Genomic DNA, 25017 nt, shown 5'->3' with positions numbered 1-25017 from the left:
CTTCTGAATGTTTTAGCAAGTTTCATGGTTATATGTATATCAGTAGATAAAAAGGTCCAAAGTTTTTCTTTTGAATAGTATACAACTAAATGTTTTAGCAAGTTATATATATATCACTAGATTACTCATTAGATTCGTTGTTCATCTTTTACTTGTTATGTATGTTGCATGATGAAGTTCACTTGTTATATGTGTGGTATGGTTTTAACTTCACATGTTCAAAAGGTCAAATGAACTATCACTTGTCATCTTTCATCTCCAGTATCCTCACTAGCCCAAAATAGAGGGCCCCAAACCCTTTCATGCTCACAACTTTCTCATGTTATCTGACAGCCCTTGCCCCAAAAACTAATGTGCCATTTCCTTGCTTAACATCTGTCGTCATCATTTTTACTCGTAAACTTTAAAATATCTTCAAGACCAATTTAAACTAAGGTTTGTCGCAATCCTATTTTAAGTTTGAAATTTTCTTGATTGGGTGAGGTCCTCTGATCAGTAAACTACTTTCGCCTTAGTTTAACTGTAATTGGTGTAAAGATTGATTTCAAAGGATACATGTTTGTGGGTCATGGTTCATCTGATCTTGACTCATGTTCATGTTTTATTTTTAGCTCACCTGGCCCATATAGGGCCAAGTGAACTTTTCTCATCACTTGGCGTCCGTCGTCGTTAACAGTTACAAAAATCTTCTCCTGTGAAACTACGGGGCCAAATTTAACCAAACTTGGCCACATTCATCTTTGGGGTATTTAGTTTTAAAAAGGTGTCCGATGACACCGCCTGCCAACCAAGATGGCTGACATGTCTAAAAATAAAACATAGGGTAAAATGCAAGTTTTATCTATTATTTTGAAAACCATTATAAAGAGAGAAAATCTGACAGAGCAAAAATGTTCAGAATGTTGAACTCTACCAATTGTCCAAATACGTCAAAACTGTCAAGACAACTTCTTATAGGAGTTCTAGCCCTTAAATGACAAATTTTACTTTTTTTTTCATTTTTGCCTATTATCTTGAAGATTGTGAAAGATAGAGAGAAACTTTGAATTGCAAAGATGATCAACAAGACAATTTCTACAAATTAGTCTACATGGTCGAAATTATCAGTCGATTCCTTATTAGAGTTATTGCCCTTTGATGACGATTTTTACCAATTTTTTTAGTTTTTATACGCCTGTTTACGGGACGTATTATGGTATACCGTTGTCCGTCCGTCGTCAACATGTCGTACATTAACTCAAAAACGCATTACGTTTCCGAGTTGTGGGGTTTTATTCATTAAAAAAAGGGGAATTTTCCAGTTTTCGGACAATAACTCAAGAATGCTTTCACCAACTTGCAAGAAATTATGGTGAATTGTTAATATCTATTGACGTGAGCTCCGTTTTGATTTTTATAAATTTTAGATTTTACGTTTCCGAGTTATGGGGTTTTATTCATTAAAAAAAGGGGGATTTTCCAGTTTTCGGACAATAACTCAAGAATGCTTTCACCAACTTGCAAGAAATTGTGGTGAATTGTTTATATCTATTGACATGAGCTCCCTTTCGATTTTTATATATTTTAGATTTTACGTTTCCGAGTTATGGGGTTTTATTCATAAAAACGGGGATTTTCCAGTTTTCGAACAAAAAATCAAAAATGCTTTCAGCAGTTCTTATGAAACTTTGGTGAATTGTTTATATCTATTGATGTAAGCTCCCTTTACATTTTCATAAATTTCTAATATGACATTGAGAATTAATTGAACTTTATTTGTATATAGTCTGACAACAGATTTACTAAGTATTGTGCAACAGCACAGTGTATTGCACAACAGCAAGAAATCTTTAATTGAATATAAATTCAATTCATATAACCAATTTCAAGTTCTTTGACTACATTTATTCAGAAACCTATAATATGTTAAACATTTAATTACAATCCAAATTCAGACCTGTATCAAGCTTTGCCTTATATGATAAAAATTATAATAGATAAATAGAAACATTATATCACAAAAATGATCAGCAAGGTAAGATCTACTATAACAAGTCAAACGTCGCCGATATAGTTAGTAGACTCGCTCTTTACAGGAGTGATAGCCCTTAAATGAGGATTTTTTTTTTACCCTCTTTTGTGTTTTGAGCAAAAACTAAAGAATATAAAAGGAAAAAAAACAGACTAAATGATCAGTAATACAAGGTCAACAAAACAGTGATTTTTGTCATGAATTCTATCCTCGTCTACAATGTTAAATATGCACAGCATGAGACCAAGGTGAGCGACACAGGCTCTTTAGAGCCTCTAGTTCAATGTTAATATAAAACAAAAATTATGATTGCCAATGAGACAACTATCCACCAGAATTCATATAAATGAATAGAAGCATTTATAGGTCACCCTACAGCCTTCAACAATGAGAAAACCCCATACTGTATGGTCTACTATAAATGGCACAGATATGAAAAAAATGTGAAAGAAGTTCTTTGAATTCTTTTTTTTCAAGTTAAATTTAACTGTATTTGGTATATAAAAAAAGTTGTAAATGACTGAAAGCCTGTCTTACATGGTTGATCTGACCGTGACCTCATTTTTATAATGTCATTGTCCATCAATAAAAATAAATTTGTTGTGATAAGGACACTTTATGACTTTGATCTGATTTATATAGTTCATTGATCAACATTAGGTAACTGCCTTGGTGGTCTCGTAGACTAGATCCTTGCTGGCCTCTAGTAGATCACTGGCTAGGTCAAACCCATGGCTTGAAAATGAACATTTAATTTGCCGCTTCTCTGCTAAGCATGCAGCATTTGGTAGTAGAAGCAAAGACTGGTGGATTTGAGAGTTAAAATAATGTCGTTGTTGGGTGACATGTCATCCTGCCGACTCGTGAACTAGCACGTTAAAAAATCTGATGAGTTTGTCAGTCTAGCACACAGCAGGGTTCATATTTAGATCGCATCAAGATGTGGTATGAGTGCCAATGAGAAAACTCTCCATCCAAGTCAAAATTTATAAAAGTAAACCATTATAGGTCAAAGTACGGTCTTTAATACCGAGCATTGGCTCACACCGAACAGCAAGCTATAAAGGGCCCCAAAAATTGTTCAAGCAATATAGTTGCCACTGGACGTTACACACCAATCTATCGCCATTGTCAAGTTTTCGTGAGAAGGTCAGTTTCTTTGATTCTATAAGATAAGTTCAAGTTCAACTACAGACGGAAGGATTGTCTTAGTAGTACATGTTGGTGTGGTAATAATTAATTGACCTTGACCTCATTTTCATGGTTCCATTAATCAACGTAATAATTCCGTTATGAGATTAATTAGTTTCTTGGTTACTGTATGTAATCAGTCAATGGTTGTAAGGGGTACATGTCCACTGTATGTAATCAGTCGATGGTTGTAAGGGGTACATTTCCACTGTTATGTAATCAGTCAATGGTTGTAAGGGGTACATGCATGTCCACTGTATGTAATCAGTCAATGGTTGTAAGGGGTACATGTCCACTGTATGTAATCGGTCAATGGTTGTTAGGGGTACATGTCCACTGTATGTAATCAGTCAATGGTTGTAAGGGGTACATGTCCACTGTATGTAATCGGTCAATGGTTGTTAGGGGTACATGTCCACTGTATGTAATCAGTCAATGGTTGTTAGGGGTACATGTCCACTGTATGTAATCAGTCAATGGTTGTAAGGGGTACATGTCCACTGTATGTAATCAGTCGATGGTTGTAAGGGGTACATGTCAACTGTATGTAATCAGTCGATGGTTGTAAGGTGTACATGTCCACTGTATGTAATCAGTCGATGGTTGTAAGGGGCATATGTTCACTGAATGTAATCAGTCGATGGTTGTAAGGTGTACATGTCCACTGTATGTAATCAGTCAATGGTTGTAAGGGGTACATGTCCACTGTATATATGTAATCAGTCAATGGTTGTAAGGGGTACATGTCCATCTGACATTGTTCATTTTACCATAACCTCGTGTTTAGCTCATCTGACCCAAATCAGGGGCGGGTTTATAATTATCAGAAGGAGGAGTTCTTGTCCTTGAATGACGATTTTTTTTGGCTAATTTTCCTGTGTTTATAAAAATAAGGAGATGAGGTATGATTACCAATGAGACAACTATCCACCAAAGTTCTAATAAAGTGGATGTAAGCAATTATAGGCAACCATACGGCATTCACCCTTCACCAATGAGAAAAAAACCCATATTGTATAGTGTGCTATATAAAGTCCCGACATGAAAAATATGAAACAATTTAATTGAGAAAACTATTAAACGGCATAATTTATAACAAAACAATTAACGGAAAACAAATATGACCGACATGAACCAACGACAACCACCGAACTACAGGCTCCCGACTTGGACAGGCACATAAAGAATGTGGCAGGGTTAAATATGTAAATGAGCGCTCTACCTTTACCTATTAACTCAAAAACTCTATTAGATACTGCTAAGGCAAACATTACCCTAACTCTAGCAGCAATACAAGGTCTACAAAAATGCCAATTTGACCTTGACCATCGGATGACCCTTGATGAGGAATTAAACGAGTAAATATCAAGTTTTGACTAATTTTAGTGTTTTGCATATTATCCTGTTGCCTGTCTGGTATTTTCACCCTTTCTAAGGGTCCACTCCCTTATAGGATCGAATAAAACTGAGTATATTTACATAGCTTATAACTATCTGTGCATTAACACCATTAGTAAACCCAACCACGAATCTCCATTGCATCGTTATTGTCTATGTTTCACTTCTTGTGTAATAGTAACGACGACCGTTTAGTGTGTAAACCATAACAAAAAGTTCTTGTAAGGCATTCTAAGTCTCTCATGTTGTCACACTTCAATTTAACTGTATGATATTTTTTTCTAGGATGAATCAAGTATAAATTTTAGGAATAAGTCCTCTTTTTCAAGTCTATCAATTATACTCTCTGTAATTGTTTCTTAAGTACTGTTCTATTTTGAGCAGATGTTTTTCTCGAATGCCTTTATGTGCAGTACATTCTAATAGGAAATGCTTTGTGCCTTCTTTACATAGGCTTCATAATGTACAGAGATCAGATTCTTTGTGACCGGTGAATTTTGATTTGTCAGGTTGGAGCGTATATGTTCTTGTCACTAGTTTCACTTTAACTTCCAGGGGCGTAGCTAGGCATCCAATAAACTGTAGGCACAAATTGCGGCAGGGGGTCTGCCGGGCTTCGCCCCCCGACGGAAAACGGATTTCAGCATTTTAGTTGCAAAATTTTGTGTACAAAAATCATAAAATTTACTGGTCATTTTATCATGATAATATACTTGAAAAAAAAATGTCGAAAAAAATAAACAGAATTCTACAATTTCATCTGACTGATGAATTAACAGGCAGAACAATCGGAAATATAAAAAAAATCAACATTTCCAATATGCATTGCCCAGCGTGGATCAGCGTAGCCCTTTATTAAGCAGCACAACCTGTTTCTGATTGAGTATAATTGATAGTACATATTGACGATCCTACATTTAAAAAATAGGCACGTAAACACTGAGACTACTACATAATAATACTTACTTTAGGACTACGCATCGACCATTTATCTTTTGATTCTTAAACCTTCACCCCCTCCCCCCGGCCACACAGACACATAGACAGATACACACACACACACACACACACACACACACACACTCGATACATCATGCAGAAGTTCTGTTCTGTTCATACTATCTAACAAAATTCAAGAAATTCATATTTCCTTATATCCTGTACTGTAAAATCCCTACCGGCTTAGGAATTTAAATAATTATGGTCATTACACGTAGATCTGAGAGTACTCGAGTTACTGAAAGCTAGTTGATTGATTGATTGATTGATTGATAAACGTCCAGTGGCAAATAATTCATGCATGTTCAGGACTAAAACAAATTGGGAGAGCGTGGTATTCTCTCTACACTAGGCATCAGATTGAACTTGGGCCAACAACAACTAATTAAAAAAAATCATTTATCTTAAGTTGAGGTTCATTCAAGTATTTGTTGATAGAAGTGAAATGATCTGAACCAATTAAAGCTCTAGTTTATAGTTTCTATATAAGGTGGAATATAATGACATACAGTTCCAATACTCCACTGATTCACTAAGGATGATAGACTAGTGTACAAATGACATTCGATAGTTAAAGAGTTTTGACGACTTCATATGCATCTACAGATAACATTGTTTATTAATTTGTGAAAAAAATTATGTGTAGGCTTCTGACTAATTTACCAGTTTTTGTCAACATCTAAAAAAAATTAATAAATAAGTAGAAACTGAACAGCAAAAATGATCAGCTATACAAGATCTACAAAAATGTCAATATGACGTAATTATCAGATGACTTCTTAAAGGAGTTATTGCCATTAAAAGACATTTTTTTTTTACAGATTTTCGAGTATTTGCCTCTAATCTTAAAAAAATATAATAGATGGGTAGAAACTATTTACAACCAAAATGATCGGTGTACAAGATCTACAAGAATGCCAAAATGACAGAAACCATTAGCTGCCCCTTTAATAGTAGTAATTGCCCTTAAAAGACGAATTTTTACTAACTTCTGAGTTTTTGCCTATTATTTCAATTTTTTGACAGGTAAGCGATTCAGCGGCTCTTTTCAAAAAAAAACTTAAGAGTAAAATAACTCGTAAGTCATACACATTTCAGTATAACTTACGATCAATTTAATCGTAAGATTTTTTGTGAAAAGAGTCGCAGACTCTAAGGAGCCACTTGTTATCCTGATGTGTTCATTTTCTCCTGAGACTAGTGTGATAGTATCAGTTTTCTCTGATACTATAAGTAAAAACGAAACTCGAAATGGTAATAACAAAGATGGTTTACTCCACCGTGACCGCATATGCAAGTTTCATTGATGAACTAAGGGAACGACTATTAAACTCGGGGGAGGGAGGGGTTATGATATTTCGCTAAAAATATATTCTGATTGCCAACTTCGAAGAAATTAATATTTTCATCAGGGAGAAGGAAAACAATTATTTCTGATTAAGAGTTTGGGCTGTTAAATTTAATGAGGTTTTACAAAAACAAAAACAAAACAAAAAACAAATATAATTTGATGTTTGTGTGGAACAGAATGAAAATATTAACCATAACAGCCTCTCAAAGTTAAATGGTCGTTCCCTTAAAGTTTTGTGATCAACTTCTTGGTAACCATTAGTTGTAGGTCGATATAAAAATATACGAAGATATGATAGGATTAGCAATGAAAAAATCTCCGCCAGAGACCAAAATGACGTAGAAGTTAGCAACTGTAGGTCACCGATATGAGCAAAACCCATACAGCATAACAAGCTTTATAATAACAGGCACAGAAAAGCATATATGCAAGGTTCGTCTGACCTTGGCTTTTGTTTGTATGGATCCTGGCTATAGTAATTTTTGTGACATTGGTCTGCGACAATAGACACAAAATTCAGTCGTAATCAGTAAAAAAGCTACATCATTCTAGCGTGTGCATTCTATTTGTTCTTAAGATAGTTCCATAAGGAGCTCATGCTTTTTGAGGCTTTGGTTGCAAATGAATTATTGAATTCTTGTTACAAGCAATTTTAGCAGTGTTATTGGGAGAGTTCACCAAAGTTGTTCCTATTTATGTTTGTTTCATAAGATTTTCATTTCACTTGTTTTCGGATGGTAACAACTGGTATATTTTACCATATTTTCTATAAAGTGAAAAAGGTGGAGCCTGTACGTGGAGTTGTTCAAAATATAAGAAGTTAAACTACACTTGGTTATAGTCATTCAAGAGACATAATACAAAGTCTCTGGTCAATCTAAGGTATCATTCCGCAAGCGCCGGTGATCAAGTCACGTGGATCAAGCCAAGATCTCAACGACAAAAGTAAAAAAAAAAAAAAAAAAAACGCCAGTCAATATCAAACTTGACCTTCCTTTTTTATTGACCAGTAGCAACATACTAATTTTTTGAAAATCATCGGTTAAACAGTTCACAAGTTAAATATAAAAATAAGAAGATCTGGTATGATCGCCAACCAGACAACTCTCCAATAGAGACCAAATGACGCAGAAGTTTACAACTATAGGTCACCGTACGGCCTTCAACAATGAGCAAAACTCATACCACATAGTAAGCTATAAAAGGCCTTGACAAATGTAAAACAAATCAAACTAGAAAAATAACCGCCTCGCATATGTACAATACAATAAACGAAAACCAAATATGATATATCGCAACAAACGACAACCACTGAATTACAGGCTCCTGGCTTGGAACAGGCGCATACAGAATGTGGCGGGGTTAAATATGTTTGCTGGCACCAAACACTCCCCTAACCTGGGACAGTAGTGTAACAGTACGACATAAGAACAAACTATATCAAGAATATGTCTCTATAGTACACGGTTGCCCTACTCGCACTATCATTTTCTATGTTCAGTGGACTATGAAATTGGGGTAAAAACTCTAATTTGGCATTAAAATTAGAAAGATCATATCATAGGAAACATGTGTAACAAGTTTAAAGTTGATTGGACTTCAACTTCATCAAAAACTACCATGACCAAAAATTTAACCTGAAGCGGGACAGACGGACGAACGAACCGATGCACAGACCGAAAAACTTAATGCCCCTAGGAGGGCATAAAAATCAGAGTAAAAGGGCTTAACAATAACTCACTAGATCGGTACAGAGCACATAAAAAACCCTAACAAAATCACAAAAGACGCCAAGTATAGATCTGAGAGTAATCGCAGTTATACGGAAGCTAGTTCAAAGCCAATAAAAACTAATAAAAAAAAATCTAATACTTAAGCACGAACTTGTATTCGGGTATACTAATGCATGTGTTAAATTTCGTTCATGTGTGTTTAGCAGTCTCTCATAACTCTTTTTAGAGTGGCTCTTTTATACATTGATCTGTTATAATTGCATTGTGCTGTATAGCAAATGTTTTAAAGAGGTGAGACCCAAATAAAGTATTTGTTTGTCTTTGTTTGTTTGTTTGTTTGTTTGTGAATAAAATCGTTAATTCATAAAAAAAAAAGAAATGAACTGATTTGATTTGATTTGATTTTTGGTGTTTTAACGCCACTTTTAAGCACCGCTTTTGGGCTATTTCGTGGCGGCCAGTTTTTATTGGTGGGGGAAGCCGGAGTGCCCGGAGAAAACCACCGACCTTCGATAGGAAAACTGACAATACTAGTCAATTAAGATTGGAGTCGAGTGCACCCGCACGAGCGGGGTTCGAACTCACAACCTCAGTGTTGACCGGCTAGTGATTACGGTAGTAACTACTTAGACCACTCGGCCACCGAGGCCCCAGAAATGAACTGATTATCTTTTACTAGTCGCGAGCTGTTTGGCTTCAATTATAGATCGGTATTTGTGAACGATTTGATGAAATACACAGACTGTAAGAAGGGGGAAAAGGGCACTATCGTAAAAAAGGGAAAATTAACAATAGGAAACAATAAATCGTCTCTTTTGTCGTAAATTTAATTTAGTATAGAGTTTCCAGTGGAAACAAGGAAAATCTGAAAACGTTATGGGAAAAAAAAAAGTCAGGGAAAATCTGAAAAACGTCATGGGAAAAAACCCTATAGTCAAAGAAAAACTGAAAACCATGGGAAAAAATCTATAAGTAAAAAAAATCTGAAAATGTCATGGGAAAAAAACTCATAAGTCAAGGAAAATCTGAAAACCAAGCGAAAAAACCCATAAGTCAAGGACAAACTGAAAACCATGGGAACAAACCCTGTAGTCAAGGAAAATCTGAAAACCATGGGAAAAAAGCCATAAGTCAAGGAAAATCTGAAAATGTCATGGAAAAAAACCCATAAGTCAAGAAAAAACTGAAAACCATGGGAAAAAATCCTGTAGTCAAGGGAAATCTGAAAACCATGGGAAAAAACACATAAGTCAAGGAAAATCTGAAAATGTCATGGGAAATAACCCATAAGTCAAGGAAAATCAGAAAACCATGGGAAAAAACCCATGTCAAGGAAAATCTGAAAACCATGGGAAAAACCCATGTCAAGGAAAATCTGAAAACCCTGGGAAAAAAGCAATAAGTCAAGGAAAAACTGAAAACTATAGAAAAATAAAATGCTCCGCAGGGCGCAGCTTGATACGACCGCAGAGGTCGAACCCTGAACAGTTGGGGCAAGTATGGACACAACATTCAAGCTTGATACAGCTCTGAATTTGGATTGTGATTAAATATTTGACACAGCATAGGTTTCTGACACAGAATGAATGTGGTCTAAGAACTTAAAAATTTTAAATTGGACATTCAACTATTATGGTCCAATATCCAAAATCTAAATACATGGTTAGATTCAGCATATCAAAGAACCCCAAGAATTCAATTTTTGATGAAATCAAACAAAGTTTAATTTTGGACCCTTTTGACCTCAATGTGGACTAAGTTGATAATGGGGCCCAAAAATCAAAAATCTAAATACATGGTTAGATTCAGCATATCAAAGAACCCCATATATTCAATTTTTGTTGAAATCAAACAAAGTTTAATTTTGGACCCCGATTTGGACCAACTTGAAAACTGGGCCCATAATCAAAAATCTAAATACATGTTTAGATTCAGCATATCAAAGAATCCTAAGAATTCAATTTTTGTTAAAATCAAACTAAGTTTAATTTTGGACCCTTTGGACCTTAATGTAGACCAATTTGAAAACAGAACCAAAAATTAAGAATCTAAATACACGGTTAGATTTGGCATATCAAAGAACCCCAATAATTCAATTTTTGATGAAATCAAACAAAGTTTAATTTTGGACCTTTTGGACCTCAATGTGGACCAATTTAAAAACGGGGCCCAAAATCCAAAAACTTAATACACGGTTAGAATCAGCATATTAAAGAACCCCAAGAATTCAAGAATAAAACCCCATTGAAATTGGTCAAGAAATAAGCAATTTATACGAAGTATCTTCTTTTGTACAATACTGTGCAATTGAATATTTCTTGCTATTGCGCAATACTGTACAATTGACAATTTCTTGCTATTGCGCAATATTGTGCTATTGGATATTTCTTACTATTGCGCAATACTGTGCAATTGAAGATTTCTTGCTATTGTGCAATACTGTGCAATTGAAAATTTCTTGCTATTGCACAATACTTATTTTATAATAATTTACACATCCTGTTTGGTGTGTATCTCCTACCATATCGTTATTATTTGCTTTTAAATATAAAACAGAAATAACCAACTTAAAATGGAAAATTTTAAAAGAAAAAAAAAAGGAAAAAAAAAAAAATCCCCCCCCCAAATTTTTTGAACCCCTTATGATTCATCACCCCCAAACTCAATCCCAGCTTTCCCTTTGTGGTATGGTACCTTGCAGTACAATTTCAGAGAGATCCATACACTTGAACACAAGTTATTGTCTGGAAACTAGAAAAATGCTTATTTTTGGCCCCTTTTTGGCCCCTTATTCCTAAACATTTTGGGCAATTACCCCCAAAATCAATCCCAGCATTCCCTGTGTGATATGGAACCTTGTGGTACAATTTCAGAGAGATCCATTAACTTGAATACAAGTTATTGTCTGGAAACAAGAAAAATGCTTATTTTTGGCCCCTTTTTGGCCCCTTATTCCTAAATGTTTTGGGCAATTACCCCCAAACTCAATTCCAGCTTTCCCTTTGTGATATGGAACCTTGTAGTACAATTTCAGAAAGATCCATACACTTACACACAAGTTATTGTCATGAAACTAAAAAAATGCTTGTTTTTTGCCCCTTTTTTGGCCCCTAATTCCTAATATTTTGAGGCAATTACCCCCAAATTTAATCCCAGCATTCCCTGTGTGATATGGAACCTTGTGGTACAATGTCAGAGAGATCCATACACTAACACACAAGTTATGTCTGGAAGTTACAAAAATGCTTATTTTTGGCCCCTTTTTGGCCCCTAATTCCTTAACTGTTAGTACCATAACCCACAAAATCAATCCCAACCTTCCTTTTGTGGTATTGAACCTTATGGTAAAATTTCATAGAGATCCATTCACTTAAACTAAAGTTAGAGTGCGAAAACCAATGTGTCTTCGGACGACGCCGGACGACGCCAGACGACGACGACGACGACGACGACGACGACGACGCCAACGTCATACCAATATACGACCAAAAAATTTTCAATTTTTGCGGTCGTATAACAACTGAAAACAATAGGAAAAACCCACAAGTCAAGGAAAATCTGAAAACCATGGGAAAAAAGCCCATAAGTCAGGGAAAAACTGAAAACCATGGGAAAAAACCCATAAACCAAGGAAAATCTGAAACCCATGGGAAAAACCCATAAGTCGAGGAAAAACTGAAAACCATGGGAAAAAACTCGTGTCAAGGAAAATCTGAAAACCATTGGAAAATCCCTTAAATCAAGGAAAAACTGAAAACCATGGGTAAAAACCCGTAAGTCAGGAAAATCTGAAAACCATGGGAAAAAACCCATGTCAAGGAAAATCTGAAAACCATGGGAAAAAACCCATGTCAAGGAAAATCTGAAAACCATGGGAAAAATCCATAAGTCAAGGAAAAACTGAAAACCATGGGAAAAAAACCCATAAGTCAAGGAAAAACTGAAAACCATGGGAAAAAACAAACAAAGAAAAATGAACAAGTCCACAAAACACTACATAGAAAACTAGAATGAGCAACATGAACCCCACCAAAAACTGTGGGTGAACTCAGGTGCTCCGGGAGGGTAGGTAGTTCCTTCTCCACATGTGACACCCGTTGTAGTGCTCGTGCAAGTACAAATCCGGTGATAATTAAGTCTCATTTGATGATGTCACAATCGAAGAAAAAATTGATTGTTTTAAATTACAGTCGGGAAACGGATTTATTGAAGTATTAATGTGCTTTACTACTAAATGCACACCTACTAATGTTTGCACCCGAGTTCCTTGCCACTAACGGTACGTTTAAACATTTTATGAAACAAATCGTGACAGAGAAACTGGCCTTAACTACAGCAAAACATAACATTAAAACAGGATGTTATACAATACTTTTAAAAGACGTGCAGTTTCAATAGCATGGATAGTCATCCAACTAGAACTGGTAATATTAATTATTTGTTTATCAGATGAGTTAAGCTGGGACTATTATACTAACATATTATGTCCCAGGTTGAAGAACTTGGTAAGTGCATGGAAACTCGTGCAATGATTTGGAAGTCTATCTTGTTGCTGTAGGATTGATTTTTGTATAGCTTAAGATCCAGGGGCAGATAGTTCATGCATATTCAGGACGAGAGCTTAAGATCCAGGGGCAGATAGTTCATGCATATTCAGGACGAGAGCTTAAGATCCAGGGGCAGATAGTTCATGCATATTCAGGACGAGATCTTAAGATCCAGGGGCAGATAGTTCATGCATATTCAGGACGAGAGCTTAAGATCCAGGGGCAGATAGTTCATGCATATTCAGGACGAGTACAAATCAAACAAAAAGTCAGTTCAAAGTGGTTTTACCAGGGCATGAAATTTGGAATACGAAGTATTATGTTGAATATGTGCCAGAAATGGGTCACCCAATGACCCCTCAATCAGTTTCCTGAAGATGAGTGGTCAGTGTTAATATAAATATTGAAAGAAAATGAACTACTACAGTCAAGTCAAGAATAAACATTTAAATTTACACTGACAACTCATTTTCAGAATATTTCAACATCTTCTAATTTTAGAATACAGAGGTAATTTAATCAATTTTCCAAGATAATAAACAAAATGTTGTCCATGAAAAAACAATTCAACAGACCGTTATTATCTAATTGGCTTCATTTCCTATCCATCATCTACTGTCTTGACAGAATATAGCACACAAATCCTTAAAGAATATTCTCCATTGTAATAATATGTCATTTATTTACCTTTAAACGGCCTGTATAACTTTAAAATAATTAAGAGAAAAGAAATGAAATACTACTAAACATTTGTACAAAAATGGACATAATTTGTGATTTTTTTCCATACATTTACCAAATGTTTGACTTTTTTTCCTACCAAATGTGTGACTTTTTTTCCTACCAAATGAGACTTTGTTTCCTACTATATTAGTGACTTTTTTATCTGTTTACCCACCTGACCATTAAATGAAGACTACATGTATAATGGTGGAATTCGTTTTATTGATTTTTTTTTCATCAAATTTAATTACATGCAATGAACAGAAAATTTTTAGAATAATGGATTTTTTATTCTAAGACATCTGTTGTACGTGAAATGGTCTACATTGAAATTGTTGTTGTATGAAATAAACCAACCAGTAAAGCATATATTTTCAAAATTGGCATGGTTGAGTGTCAAGAATTTTTTCATGATTTAAATCTAAATTCCTTTATACTATGGTCCTATATAATACTGATAATTTGTTTGCAGGCATCTGTAAAAGATTAAAAAAATCTGTTCACATGCTTGACAACAATCTTTTCAAAGGAACAGTGCTTTGATGACTGTTTTTAACCTTATCGTCACTGGATGGCCTTCAACACAAAGCAAAACCGTACACCTCACAAGACGTTCAACACAGTACTAGCACCATTTGGAGGAAATTCTTTACGAGATGTCGTTAACAATTAACATGTGTGCACTGAAGATTTACACAGATGCAGGGTGATATAAACAAATCAGACTACAACAGGCCAAGAAATATCTTAATTACTGTAATAATCTTGCTGACAAAATAAAGAAATACCAATATTTAGATGAGCATGGGACACATCAAGATATTTTTAGTGATATTACATTGCAATTAATTAAGCAATAGGATTGGATACAAGTTGTTGCAACTTATATTAAGTTCTATCTTTAAATATGATTACACATATATGATGACAGCAAACCATAAACAACAAGTAGAATATAGAATGGAAATGGGGAATGTGTCAAAGAGACAACAACCGGATCAAATAACAGCCCATGGCCACCAATGGGTCACCAATGCAGCTATAAAATTCCACACCAAGAGAAGGGCTTCAGCTGGCCCCTAAACAATTATGTATACTAGTTCAGATTAAAGCATTAGTTATAAAAAGTAAAAGAAGTATAATTTTTCTTAATGTTGTATCCACTGACATCAGATGCAACTCGTTGTAGGCTATTATAAATTATAATGTGGGCAACAGTAATTGATAAATGTTTACCCACAAAAGTCTTGAAGAACAGTTTTCTATTTTGAGCTCATTTGACAAATTTCAATCCAAAAAGGCCTAAATAACACAGTTTTCAAATCTCAACTCAAAGGTTATATATGAAATTAAAAAAGCAAAAAAATGTTTTATTTTTTCTTTATATTTATATTCATTATAACAAACAATACAAACTGGAGTAAACATTCATTTTAAACAACACATCATTCTTTTAAAATCACATGATAAACATTTCTACAGTGCACAAATTATATCAGAACATTTATCTGATTTGTTCTATGATTATTCAGAATGTTTATCTGATTTGTTCTATGATTAATCAGAATGTTTATCTGATTTGTTCTATGATTAATCAGAACAATTATTTGCTTTATTCAGAGTAATCAGTACATTTATATGATTAGGTCCGATTAATCAGAACATTAATCTGATTTATTCAGAATTATCAAAACATTTATCTGATTTAGTCTATGATTAATTCATTACCATTTATGTTTCACTGAAATTCAACAATAAATAACAAAGAATGCTGATCAATTTGAATAAAATTCAAAAAATATTTTGGTTTGGTCTTATTTTGCTGATATTAAGCTATATTTTTTTTTAATTTCAATTTGCACAATCAAGATTGTTGTTTACATAAGTAAATTATGTTTTAAAATCACATTGATTCTGCTGCTTAAATTGCTTTTAAAAGAGGAGTAGTAATGTCTATATTTAGCCCCAAATATGTCCAAAAAAGGATATAAAAAAATCTCATTTTGGCTACATAGTATTAGTTTAAGTCAGAGAACTTGAGTACAATACTTTTAGAACCTTCATGATGTAGTTTAAGTCAGAGAACTTGAGTACAATACTTTTAGAACCTTCATGATGTAGTTTAAGTCAGAAACTTGAGTACAATACTTTTAGAACCTTCATGATGTAGTTTAAGTTAAGAGAACTTGAGTACAATACTTTTAGAACCTTCATGATGTAGTTTAAGTTAAGAGAACTTGAGTACAATACTTTTAGAATCTCCATGATGTCTACTACAGTGTATTAAGGCCAGAGAATGAATTTAACATTCTTATTTGAATTTTTTAAGGCTTTGTTACAGTTTAATTGATTTCCACCTATGTAATTTTTGTACATGAGGGCTTAATTTCTAAGAGCTGGTACTGCAAAAATAATGGTCTTGTTCTTTAATGATAACAAAGTTTGTGGAACACTTTCAGTGACTATCATTTAACCTCAAGTTAGTCTGAATTTCCTATGAAACAGAATATTGTATTCTTTCAACAATCTTCCTATTGATGGAGATCACTGTATCTACAAGAAAGCTTATACATAGAACAGCATATATCTGCATTTTAAAAACGCTACTTAAAATTTTTTTTTAAGTTTTTTTTTTAATCTCTCTTATCTGAGTAACAGTAACAGACATACAACATTCACGAAATAGTAGTACAAATAAGAACATAGAAAATATAAAACTCTTATACAAATAACTGTCTTAGTAAATGGAACTTTAATGTTGCAATGCCTTATAGCAGTATTCATATCATAAATTAAAAAAAATGAATGAATATCATCATTTTACCTGTACACCCTATAAGAATGATGTTTTTACACCCTGAATCATTTAAAACAAAATTGGTTCCTTACTTTCATTTTTCAGCTAAACATCCTTATCAATAACTGAATTTCTGAGCACGTGAACAATCGATCGTGAGATCATTTAAGGTTGCATGCATATGGATCCTAAAAATGTTGAATTATTGTCTTGCACGACAATGATATAAGAGCGAGTTGTTTGAGCTTATTTTGACAGAAACAGAAACATACTTTTATTTTTTCAATTGGTACTGTGGAAATCATAGCTAATGGTGCTTTAAATTATGTTAAATAAATCTGTATATTTATACTGGATACAGCCCTACATATGTCTCACTATCAAAATAAACACCTCCTACTGATTACAATGTTAAAAATTCACTTTCAAGTGATAAGTTTTTTATGTCTTCATCATCTCTTTGGACCAAGATAGAATAATTGATTGGACAGTTTACTTTGGCTATGTCCTACTTAGGAACAGGAATAAACACAGGATCAGATGTAGTATACGCCTCCTTTGTAGTATAAAGTCTGGCTTCAGCTTGAAATCTTTGTCCTCCTACAACCACTTCATAGGTGGCATCTTTGTCCATTATAAATCTGTTAATATTTTTATGAACTATTCTGTTATCATTTTCATCATAGTCTCTCACAAAGCCAAGACATATCATCTTGTCTAATGTTGGGCCATATGCACTGGAGGTAACAGTACCAGCAAACTTGCCGTTACGATAGATTGGTTCACCACCCCATGGCCACACATCCTTTTCTGTATCAAAGTCTTTTAACAAGAACTGAACAAACTTCTGACTAATTCCATTTTCTTTCTGTTTTAACAAGGCATCTCTCCCTATGAAATCACCTTTCTGAAATAAAAATCCAAAGTAGGTCATTTATTATAGTTGTCAAGAGTTATTTTCTTTGAGGCAGTTAATTACCCTTGCTATAGTGAAATTGTATGTTTTTCTTTTGGGGAATCGTAAGGTCACGTTTCAAAATTGCTTCAGGTCACTAGATCATTTATAAGCAAACTGTACAGTTCTACATTCAACTTAACTCTGAAATTTCGGCCATATTAATAAGGCATATCATCTGTATTTAGATCTTGTCCCCAGAAAGCAAAGAATTTCCCTTTCCCTCCCCTACTGTTACTCCATCACTAGTCCCTTACTCAAGCTACTTACATCTAACTTAACTCTGAAATCTCGGCCACATTCATAAGGCGTATCATCTGTAGTAAGATCTTGTCCCCAGAAAGCAAAGAATTTTTCAATCCTTAACTTCCTCATTGCATAATATCCAGCATTTCTTATTCCATAATCTTTTCCTGCCTTCATTAGTGTGTCATATACGTGTAACGAATACTGAAAGATAAAAATAAATACTGTAGCTCATTCCTCTCTCCATTGTCATGTCATACAGTCAGGGAGATCAGTGGTGACACCAGAAATCTTTCAAACAGTTGAGCTTAGTGGATACAAGAACTCCAATCATTTTCAGACAGGGTAGATAACAATTCTAATCTTTCAGTCATGGGAGATAAGTCGGGACAGTTACTCCAATAGTAGACAAAATCACCAAAAAAGAAGACAAGTTAAGAATTTATAAAAATCAGGAGATTTTATTTGATTGCTTATTAGACGGATCTGCCAAAGACCAAAAGGCAAGTTTTGTATTGTGAGCTCAATTATGTGTAATTCAAACGAATAATGGAATGGTATTCTATATCACCAGCAACTTCTATCTACTCTCATGGCTTTTGTCTCTGTCAGCAAAATAAACATTTATAGATGTCATTCTACAGTCATCAACTTCTATCTACTCCCATGGCTTTTGTCTCTGTCAGCAAAATAAATATTTATAGATGTCATTCTACAGTCATCAACTTCTATCTACTCTCATGGCTTTTGTCTCTGTCAGCAAAACAAATATTTATAGATGTCATTCTACAGTCATCAACTTCTATCTACTCTCATGGCTTTTGTCTCTGTCAGCAAAACAAATATTTATAGATGTCATTCTACAGTCATCAACTTCTATCTACTCTCATAGCTTTTGTCTCTGTCAGCAAAACAAATATTTATAGATGTCATTCTACAGTCATCAACTTCTATCTACTCTCATGGCTTTTGTCTCTGTCAGCAAAACAAATATTTATAGATGTCATTCTACAGTCATCAACTTCTATCTACTCTCATAGCTTTTGTCTCTGTCAGCAAAATAAATATTTATAGATGTCATTCTACAGTCATCAACTTCTATCTACTCTCATAGCTTTTGTCTCTGTCAGCAAAATAAATATTTATAGATGTCATTCTACAGTCATCAACTTCTATCTACTCTCATAGCTTTTGTCTCTGTCAGCAAAACAAATATTTATAGATGTCATTCTACAGTCATCAACTTCTATCTACTCTCATAGCTTTTGTCTCTGTCAGCAAAACAAATATTTATAGATGTCATTCTACAGTCATCAACTTCTATCTACTCTCATAGCTTTTGTCTCTGTCAGCAAAATAAACATTTATAGATGTCATTCTACAGTCATCAACTTCTATCTACTCTCATAGCTTTTGTCTCTGTCAGCAAAACAAATATTTATAGATGTCATTCTACAGTCATCAACTTCTATCTACTCTCATAGCTTTTGTCTCTGTCAGCAAAATAAACATTTATAGATGTCATTCTACAGTCATCAACTTCTATCTACTCTCATGGCTTTTGTCTCTGTCAGCAAAATAAATATTTATAGATGTCATTCTACAGTCATCAACTTCTATCTACTCTCATGGCTTTTGTCTCTGTCAGCAAAATAAATATTTATAGATGTCATTCTACAGTCATCAACTTCTATCTCTCTCATGGCTTTTGTCTCTGTCAGCAAAACAAATATTTATAGATGTCATTCTACAGTCATCAACTTCTATCTACTCTCATAGCTTTTGTCTCTGTCAGCAAAATAAACATTTATAGATGTCATTCTATAATCATCAACTTATGGTGCACATAAAAGCTTTTAAAATCATCACATATTAATGGTGGTTTCCTCTTTATATAATCTCTGAGTAATCGGACTGTTTATTATTGGATGCCACATTGGTTTGATTGCCTATGTTATACATGAAAAGCAGGAAGGCAAGGGTTCTTTAATTTGTCATTTTATAGATCTGCTGACCTATTTTTTTCAATTTTCAGAATAAAATAAAAATTTCAGGTATATCCCCACCTACTCTACCAAATTCATTATCACTGAAATATATAAAAAAATATATGCCAGTAGCATTTACCTCAAATTATGATTATCATGGTTAAACATAAACAGAAATAATAACACATCATTCGTTGTGTTTGTTCTAAGAAATAAAAATCTCAAAATAATCTCTTGTGTTTCTGTTATTAAAACTAAAATTCTAAGATTAGACAATTGAAACCAGTCTGAAAATGTTGTTTATGGATATAATTTTCTGAACAAAATCCTATGTTAATAGCCCTTTACTTTGAGTATGTTTTCCTTTTTTGTCTTAATTACGTAAGATCTTATTTTGAACTATTTTGGGATTTACTGTTTCATCCCCATAGACATCTTTGCTAGCCAATGGTTACGATCCAGTCCCCTCCTCTTCACACTTCACCCATGGCATATTAAGGAAACATTTGTAATAAAAATGCTGTGCCATCTAACGGTAGATAAAAAAGTCACGCCCATTTTGACTGCATCATTCTTGACCAATGGCAGCACTTGAACTCTCTTCAGTGTGGAGGTGTAAAAATGGTTGTGTCTAGTGTTTACAAATTTTGTGAAGCAGGCACCAAACATTCCAACATTTCCACTAGAAACATACCCAGGAATTTCAATTAGCTGATTAAGAACTTTAAAATTGTCACTAAATATCATCCTATGTTTTTGGGGTAAAGACTTGTTGCACAATCAGCACATGGCAATTGTTTATTTACATTTTCTTCATTTACACGTGATCATCTTAAAGGCGCTTTTTGATTGGATGCACCAGTTATAACTGCAACCAATGGAAATCATTACCTCATGGATCCGAAATTCTATCTTAATCTGTCAAGGGTGGAGAGGAAGGGACTGGATCATAACCTTGGCTAGGGAAGATGCCCCATATACGAAATGGACCCGTTAAAACATGAAAAACTTTACTTAAAAGGTATGAAAAAAAAAACATAAACAATTTGGAATTTTCTTATTTTCCAATATATCGCGTCTTTCGCATTAGATATGCTTAAAGCCTTTTCATGCTTGAAGCTCATTTTTCATGAAAATTCATAAAAAGCAACATATAGCATCATGCACATCCAAATGGACGCCCCACTTTGGCAAAGGTTTTACTGCCAGTTGGAAGAAGACCTAAGTGACCATATTTCTATTCCCAAGTCATCCTTGGGAGTTGAACTTTTTAAGGATTATATAGAAAGGTTGTCTCTTTTTTTTTTATAAAAATAGAATCTATAGGACAGAATTTAGAATTTTTCAAATTAAGGTACAAACGCTACTCTGATTAAAAAAGATGCTATAAAAAATCATGTGTGTCTTCTTAGGTCCTAAATATTTTACCTCTGATGGGACATACAGTACAAAGCCGTCTTCCCCAGCATGTGTTAACCTCATAGCTATTATACCGCCAGCATATCCAACATCTATAACCTGTCAAAAATACAATGACATGTGAACCTCATAGAATGATAAACAGTTTAATTAGGGAGCTACCATTTGATTTTTATGGGGGGCTAGGATGAAAAATTTTGTCCTGCATTTTTTTTTAGTTGTAATCTCTTTTTACTCAAAACTCCTGTCCTGCTTTTTTTTTCATCCTAGCCCCCCCTCCCTCATAAAAATCAAATGGTAGCTCCCTCACTTTTGTTAGTGGAATTACAGGATATTTGTAATTTTACTTACTAGTACTAAGGAAATTTGAACATGCAAAATGGTATCAATAAAAGGAGATGTTTAAATGCTTTACAACTGCATCCTAACAAGAATGCATGCATTGTCTTGCTATGCAGATCCCCACTTGTATTTCAAAGTATCCGAAAACAGGAAGTAGGTGCAGACAAATCTAAAAAGCACTCACACATTACAATTCTGCATTATAAAGCTGATGATCAAATATGAAGTCATTCTGTTCAGTAGTAATGGAGAAATATGTGACAAAAATTTTCAAGTTCATTCAACAAATTGAGATATTTAAAGTATCATCAAACAGGAAGAAGGTATCTGACATATCCCAGGAGTGCCTACACTTTAGAACTCATCATTGCCAAGCTGCTGATCTGTCATGAAATAGAAGTTCCTTCATAAGATAAGTTCCAGATGGAAGAAATATTCTGTAATATTATTGAACTTATGTTAGGCAGAACTTATGTTAGGCGGAACAAATATATGTTGTCGTTGACAGATCAAATATGAAATTGTTCAGTTTAGAGGTACCTGAGAAAAGTGTGACATAAAAATGTTTGATGAATGACTGACAAACAGATGGACAAGGTGATAGCAGTATAGCCCCAGTTTTAATACGTTCTCATCTAAAATTAGAAATTCTCATATGCCATTTAGCTCATTTTTGTGTGAAAAAGCTACATCTTTTGGCATGATTGATATATTTCGCGTTAAAAAGTCACTGTATAGCATTATTTATATTTGTCTGTAATTTTTTTGCAAGATTTTTGGTCTTTTTTTGTTTATGCGAATCCAAAACTTCATCATTTTATCATTAATCTTTTTCATAGGATGCTAGAATGAACTATTTCAACACCCAGGAAATAGTTGAAGCAAATAAACCTAAAAATATTACTCATTCTGCATTTTTGTTATACTTTTACGCCATTTTTGCTATATATACATAACATAGCATTTACCCATCTTTATTTCAGATGTTTCAATGAATAATATGCTAAATTCAGTCTTTTTCTTTTACTTGTATTTCTCAGGTCTGTATGCCTGCATACCGACCTGGTGTATGCTAAACTCTCACTCTATGTGTATACTAGAATTTGTCAGGTCGGTATGCCAGCATACCGACCTGGTGTATGCTAAACTCTCACTCTATGCGTATACTAGTATTTGTCAGGTCTGTATGCCTGCATACCGACCTGGCGTATGCTAAACTCTCACTCTATGCGTATACTAGAATTTGTCAGGTCTGTATGCCAGCATACTGACCTGGTGTATGCTAAACTCTCACTGTATGCGTATACTATAGTATTTGTCAGGTCTGTATGCTGCGACCTGGCGTATGCCAAACTCTCACTCTCTGCGTATACTAGTATTTGTCAGGTCTGTATGCCTGCATACAAATCTGTTGTATATAGAACCTTTAATATATTTATTTTGGCATAGTTTAGGTCTGTATGCCTGCATACGAACCTGGTGTATGTAGACTTAAATTATTATTTATTTTTGGCATTTTTCAGCCAGGTATGCCTGCATGTATTCTAAAACCTTATTCTGGATACATGTTTGTAGTGGCAAGTCTGTATGCCTGAATGCTAAGCATTTACTGTGTAGTAACATTTCTTATTTACTATATACATAAATAAGGAGATGTGTATGATTGTGAAAGAGACATATCTCCATCAAAGGCTGAATTACATGGATGTAAGGAATTACTTTTGTATAGCCTTCAACTTCGTTTGAATTTGAAAGAAAGCTCTCAATTCTTAACTGCAACACTCAGGGGTTTATTCCTGTATATCAACCCGCTTTTCAATAAACTCTTGTGAAAAAAATGGAATTCATAGGTTTGCTTGTCGGCATACCGACCTATAGTCCTATACACATTTGAACATGAAAGTTTTCATATTTGTTTGACATTTTCAGTTCACGGTATTCTTGCATACAACACTGGTGTACGGTGAACACTTATTTTTTTTTACTTGGATATATACAAGATTTGATTGCCTGTATACCCACCTATGTTCTATTGGATCATAGTTTTACATACATTTAAGTATTGTCCAACCAAGCTGGTGTTCAATGAGCTAGTGTAATTGTGTAGGGTTTGCCTCCAGTCTAAAATTTCTGCATATTTGGTGGAACTTATTGGATATTTAGCAAGCTGAACGGTTTGCATTCTAACTAGCCGTATGTTGTATTCATATTTTAAATTGTAAAACTATTATTTTTCATCATGCTCTAAGTTAGTAACTTCAATTGATGGATAGAAAATGGAACTGTCTTAAAATCTGATATAGATGGCAATATGCATACTAAATAGATAGTGATACAGCAAAGTTTTTAAGTCATTGTGTTTGCATTTCTGCCTGTCAACATGGTGTATGACAAAGTTCTTGTTTGGTATTTTTTTAAATGCTTTTAGGGGGGATGTCTGTATACAATTTGCTGTAAAAAGATGTATGCCAAACATGCATGTATTTTAATTATCGTTAAATTAAACAATTTGCAATGATCTGTCTTGACTGCATATCATAAGTCGGTATCTAACTGGACTGGCTTAGATATGAAAATTAGTGAATTTATAGTACTATACTATGGTAAAAATTATGTATACTGGCATATACACTGGAGTTATGAAAATAAATCCTTCAATCAGGAAAGCCAAAGAATTGATGCTTTTTCTAGGTGTCGTCCTTTTCTAGTGAAGCTATTTTTACTTTATAAGCAGGAACAGCAAAAGGTCAGGTGCTGTTCTTTGGTGTCGTAGTTTTCTAGGAAGGCATTGGTTTAACCTATCCAGTCACTAATAAGTGTTACAATTCAATTCATAAGCAACACATAAATAGTTACATGAAAGGTATAGCCACTGTTTGAAAAATGCTGAAACGAGATATTGAAACTACATATTATATACATATATATATATGTAAATATTATACGCTTCCTAACTTTAACATTATCACAGTTACTGATTTTAGAATTTATTGAACTAAGGGTTCTTAGTGGTTGAATTGAAGTCGTTCCCTTGAAAGTTTTTTTGTAACTATGCATATGATTGAAGATCAATGAAATATGTAATTTCCTTAATAACATTCATTTTTCCAATTTGAACACTCTTGAAATGTGCTGTTCAGATCCTTTCGCAATAAATATATATTTGATTTGTTTGAATTACTTCTTTTTTGTTTTTTATTGATCACTAAATTTCAAAAGTTTTCTGTCTGTCTTTCGATTTTGTTGATAGTTTTTCATAAATTACCCTGTAACAGCTTCTTACATACACACATCACAGAATGCTGCATGATCATGTG

The 25017-nt window shown here is 34.0% G+C and overlaps 1 protein-coding gene across 5 annotated transcripts in view; it reads right to left on the bottom strand.

The window, feature by feature from the left end:
- Positions 1-15307: 15307 nt before the first annotated feature.
- Positions 15308-25017, bottom strand: part of LOC127700992 (pyruvate dehydrogenase phosphatase regulatory subunit, mitochondrial-like) — a 58770-nt gene continuing 49060 nt past the window's right edge. The window contains exons 16-19 of one of the 5 annotated variants that reach the window (XM_052204748.1): positions 21368-21457; positions 17976-18155; positions 16102-17657; positions 15308-16051 (exon numbers count right to left, since the gene is read on the bottom strand). In XM_052204748.1, coding sequence (XP_052060708.1) covers positions 17259-17657; positions 17976-18155; positions 21368-21457 — 669 coding nt within the window. In that variant the 3' untranslated portion in view covers positions 15308-16051; positions 16102-17258. Of the gene's footprint in view, positions 16062-16101; positions 17658-17975; positions 18156-21367; positions 21458-25017 lie in introns of all 5 variants that reach the window. The other 4 variants (XM_052204747.1, XM_052204750.1, XM_052204749.1 and 1 more) reach the window with 4 other exon arrangements.

Source organism: Mytilus californianus, unplaced genomic scaffold (genome assembly GCF_021869535.1).
Source record: "Mytilus californianus isolate M0D057914Y unplaced genomic scaffold, xbMytCali1.0.p SCAF_5, whole genome shotgun sequence".
Classification (NCBI taxonomy): domain Eukaryota; kingdom Metazoa; phylum Mollusca; class Bivalvia; order Mytilida; family Mytilidae; genus Mytilus; species Mytilus californianus.
Note: the sequence above shows the minus strand (reverse complement) of the source record. Positions and strands in the feature narration are given on the sequence as shown.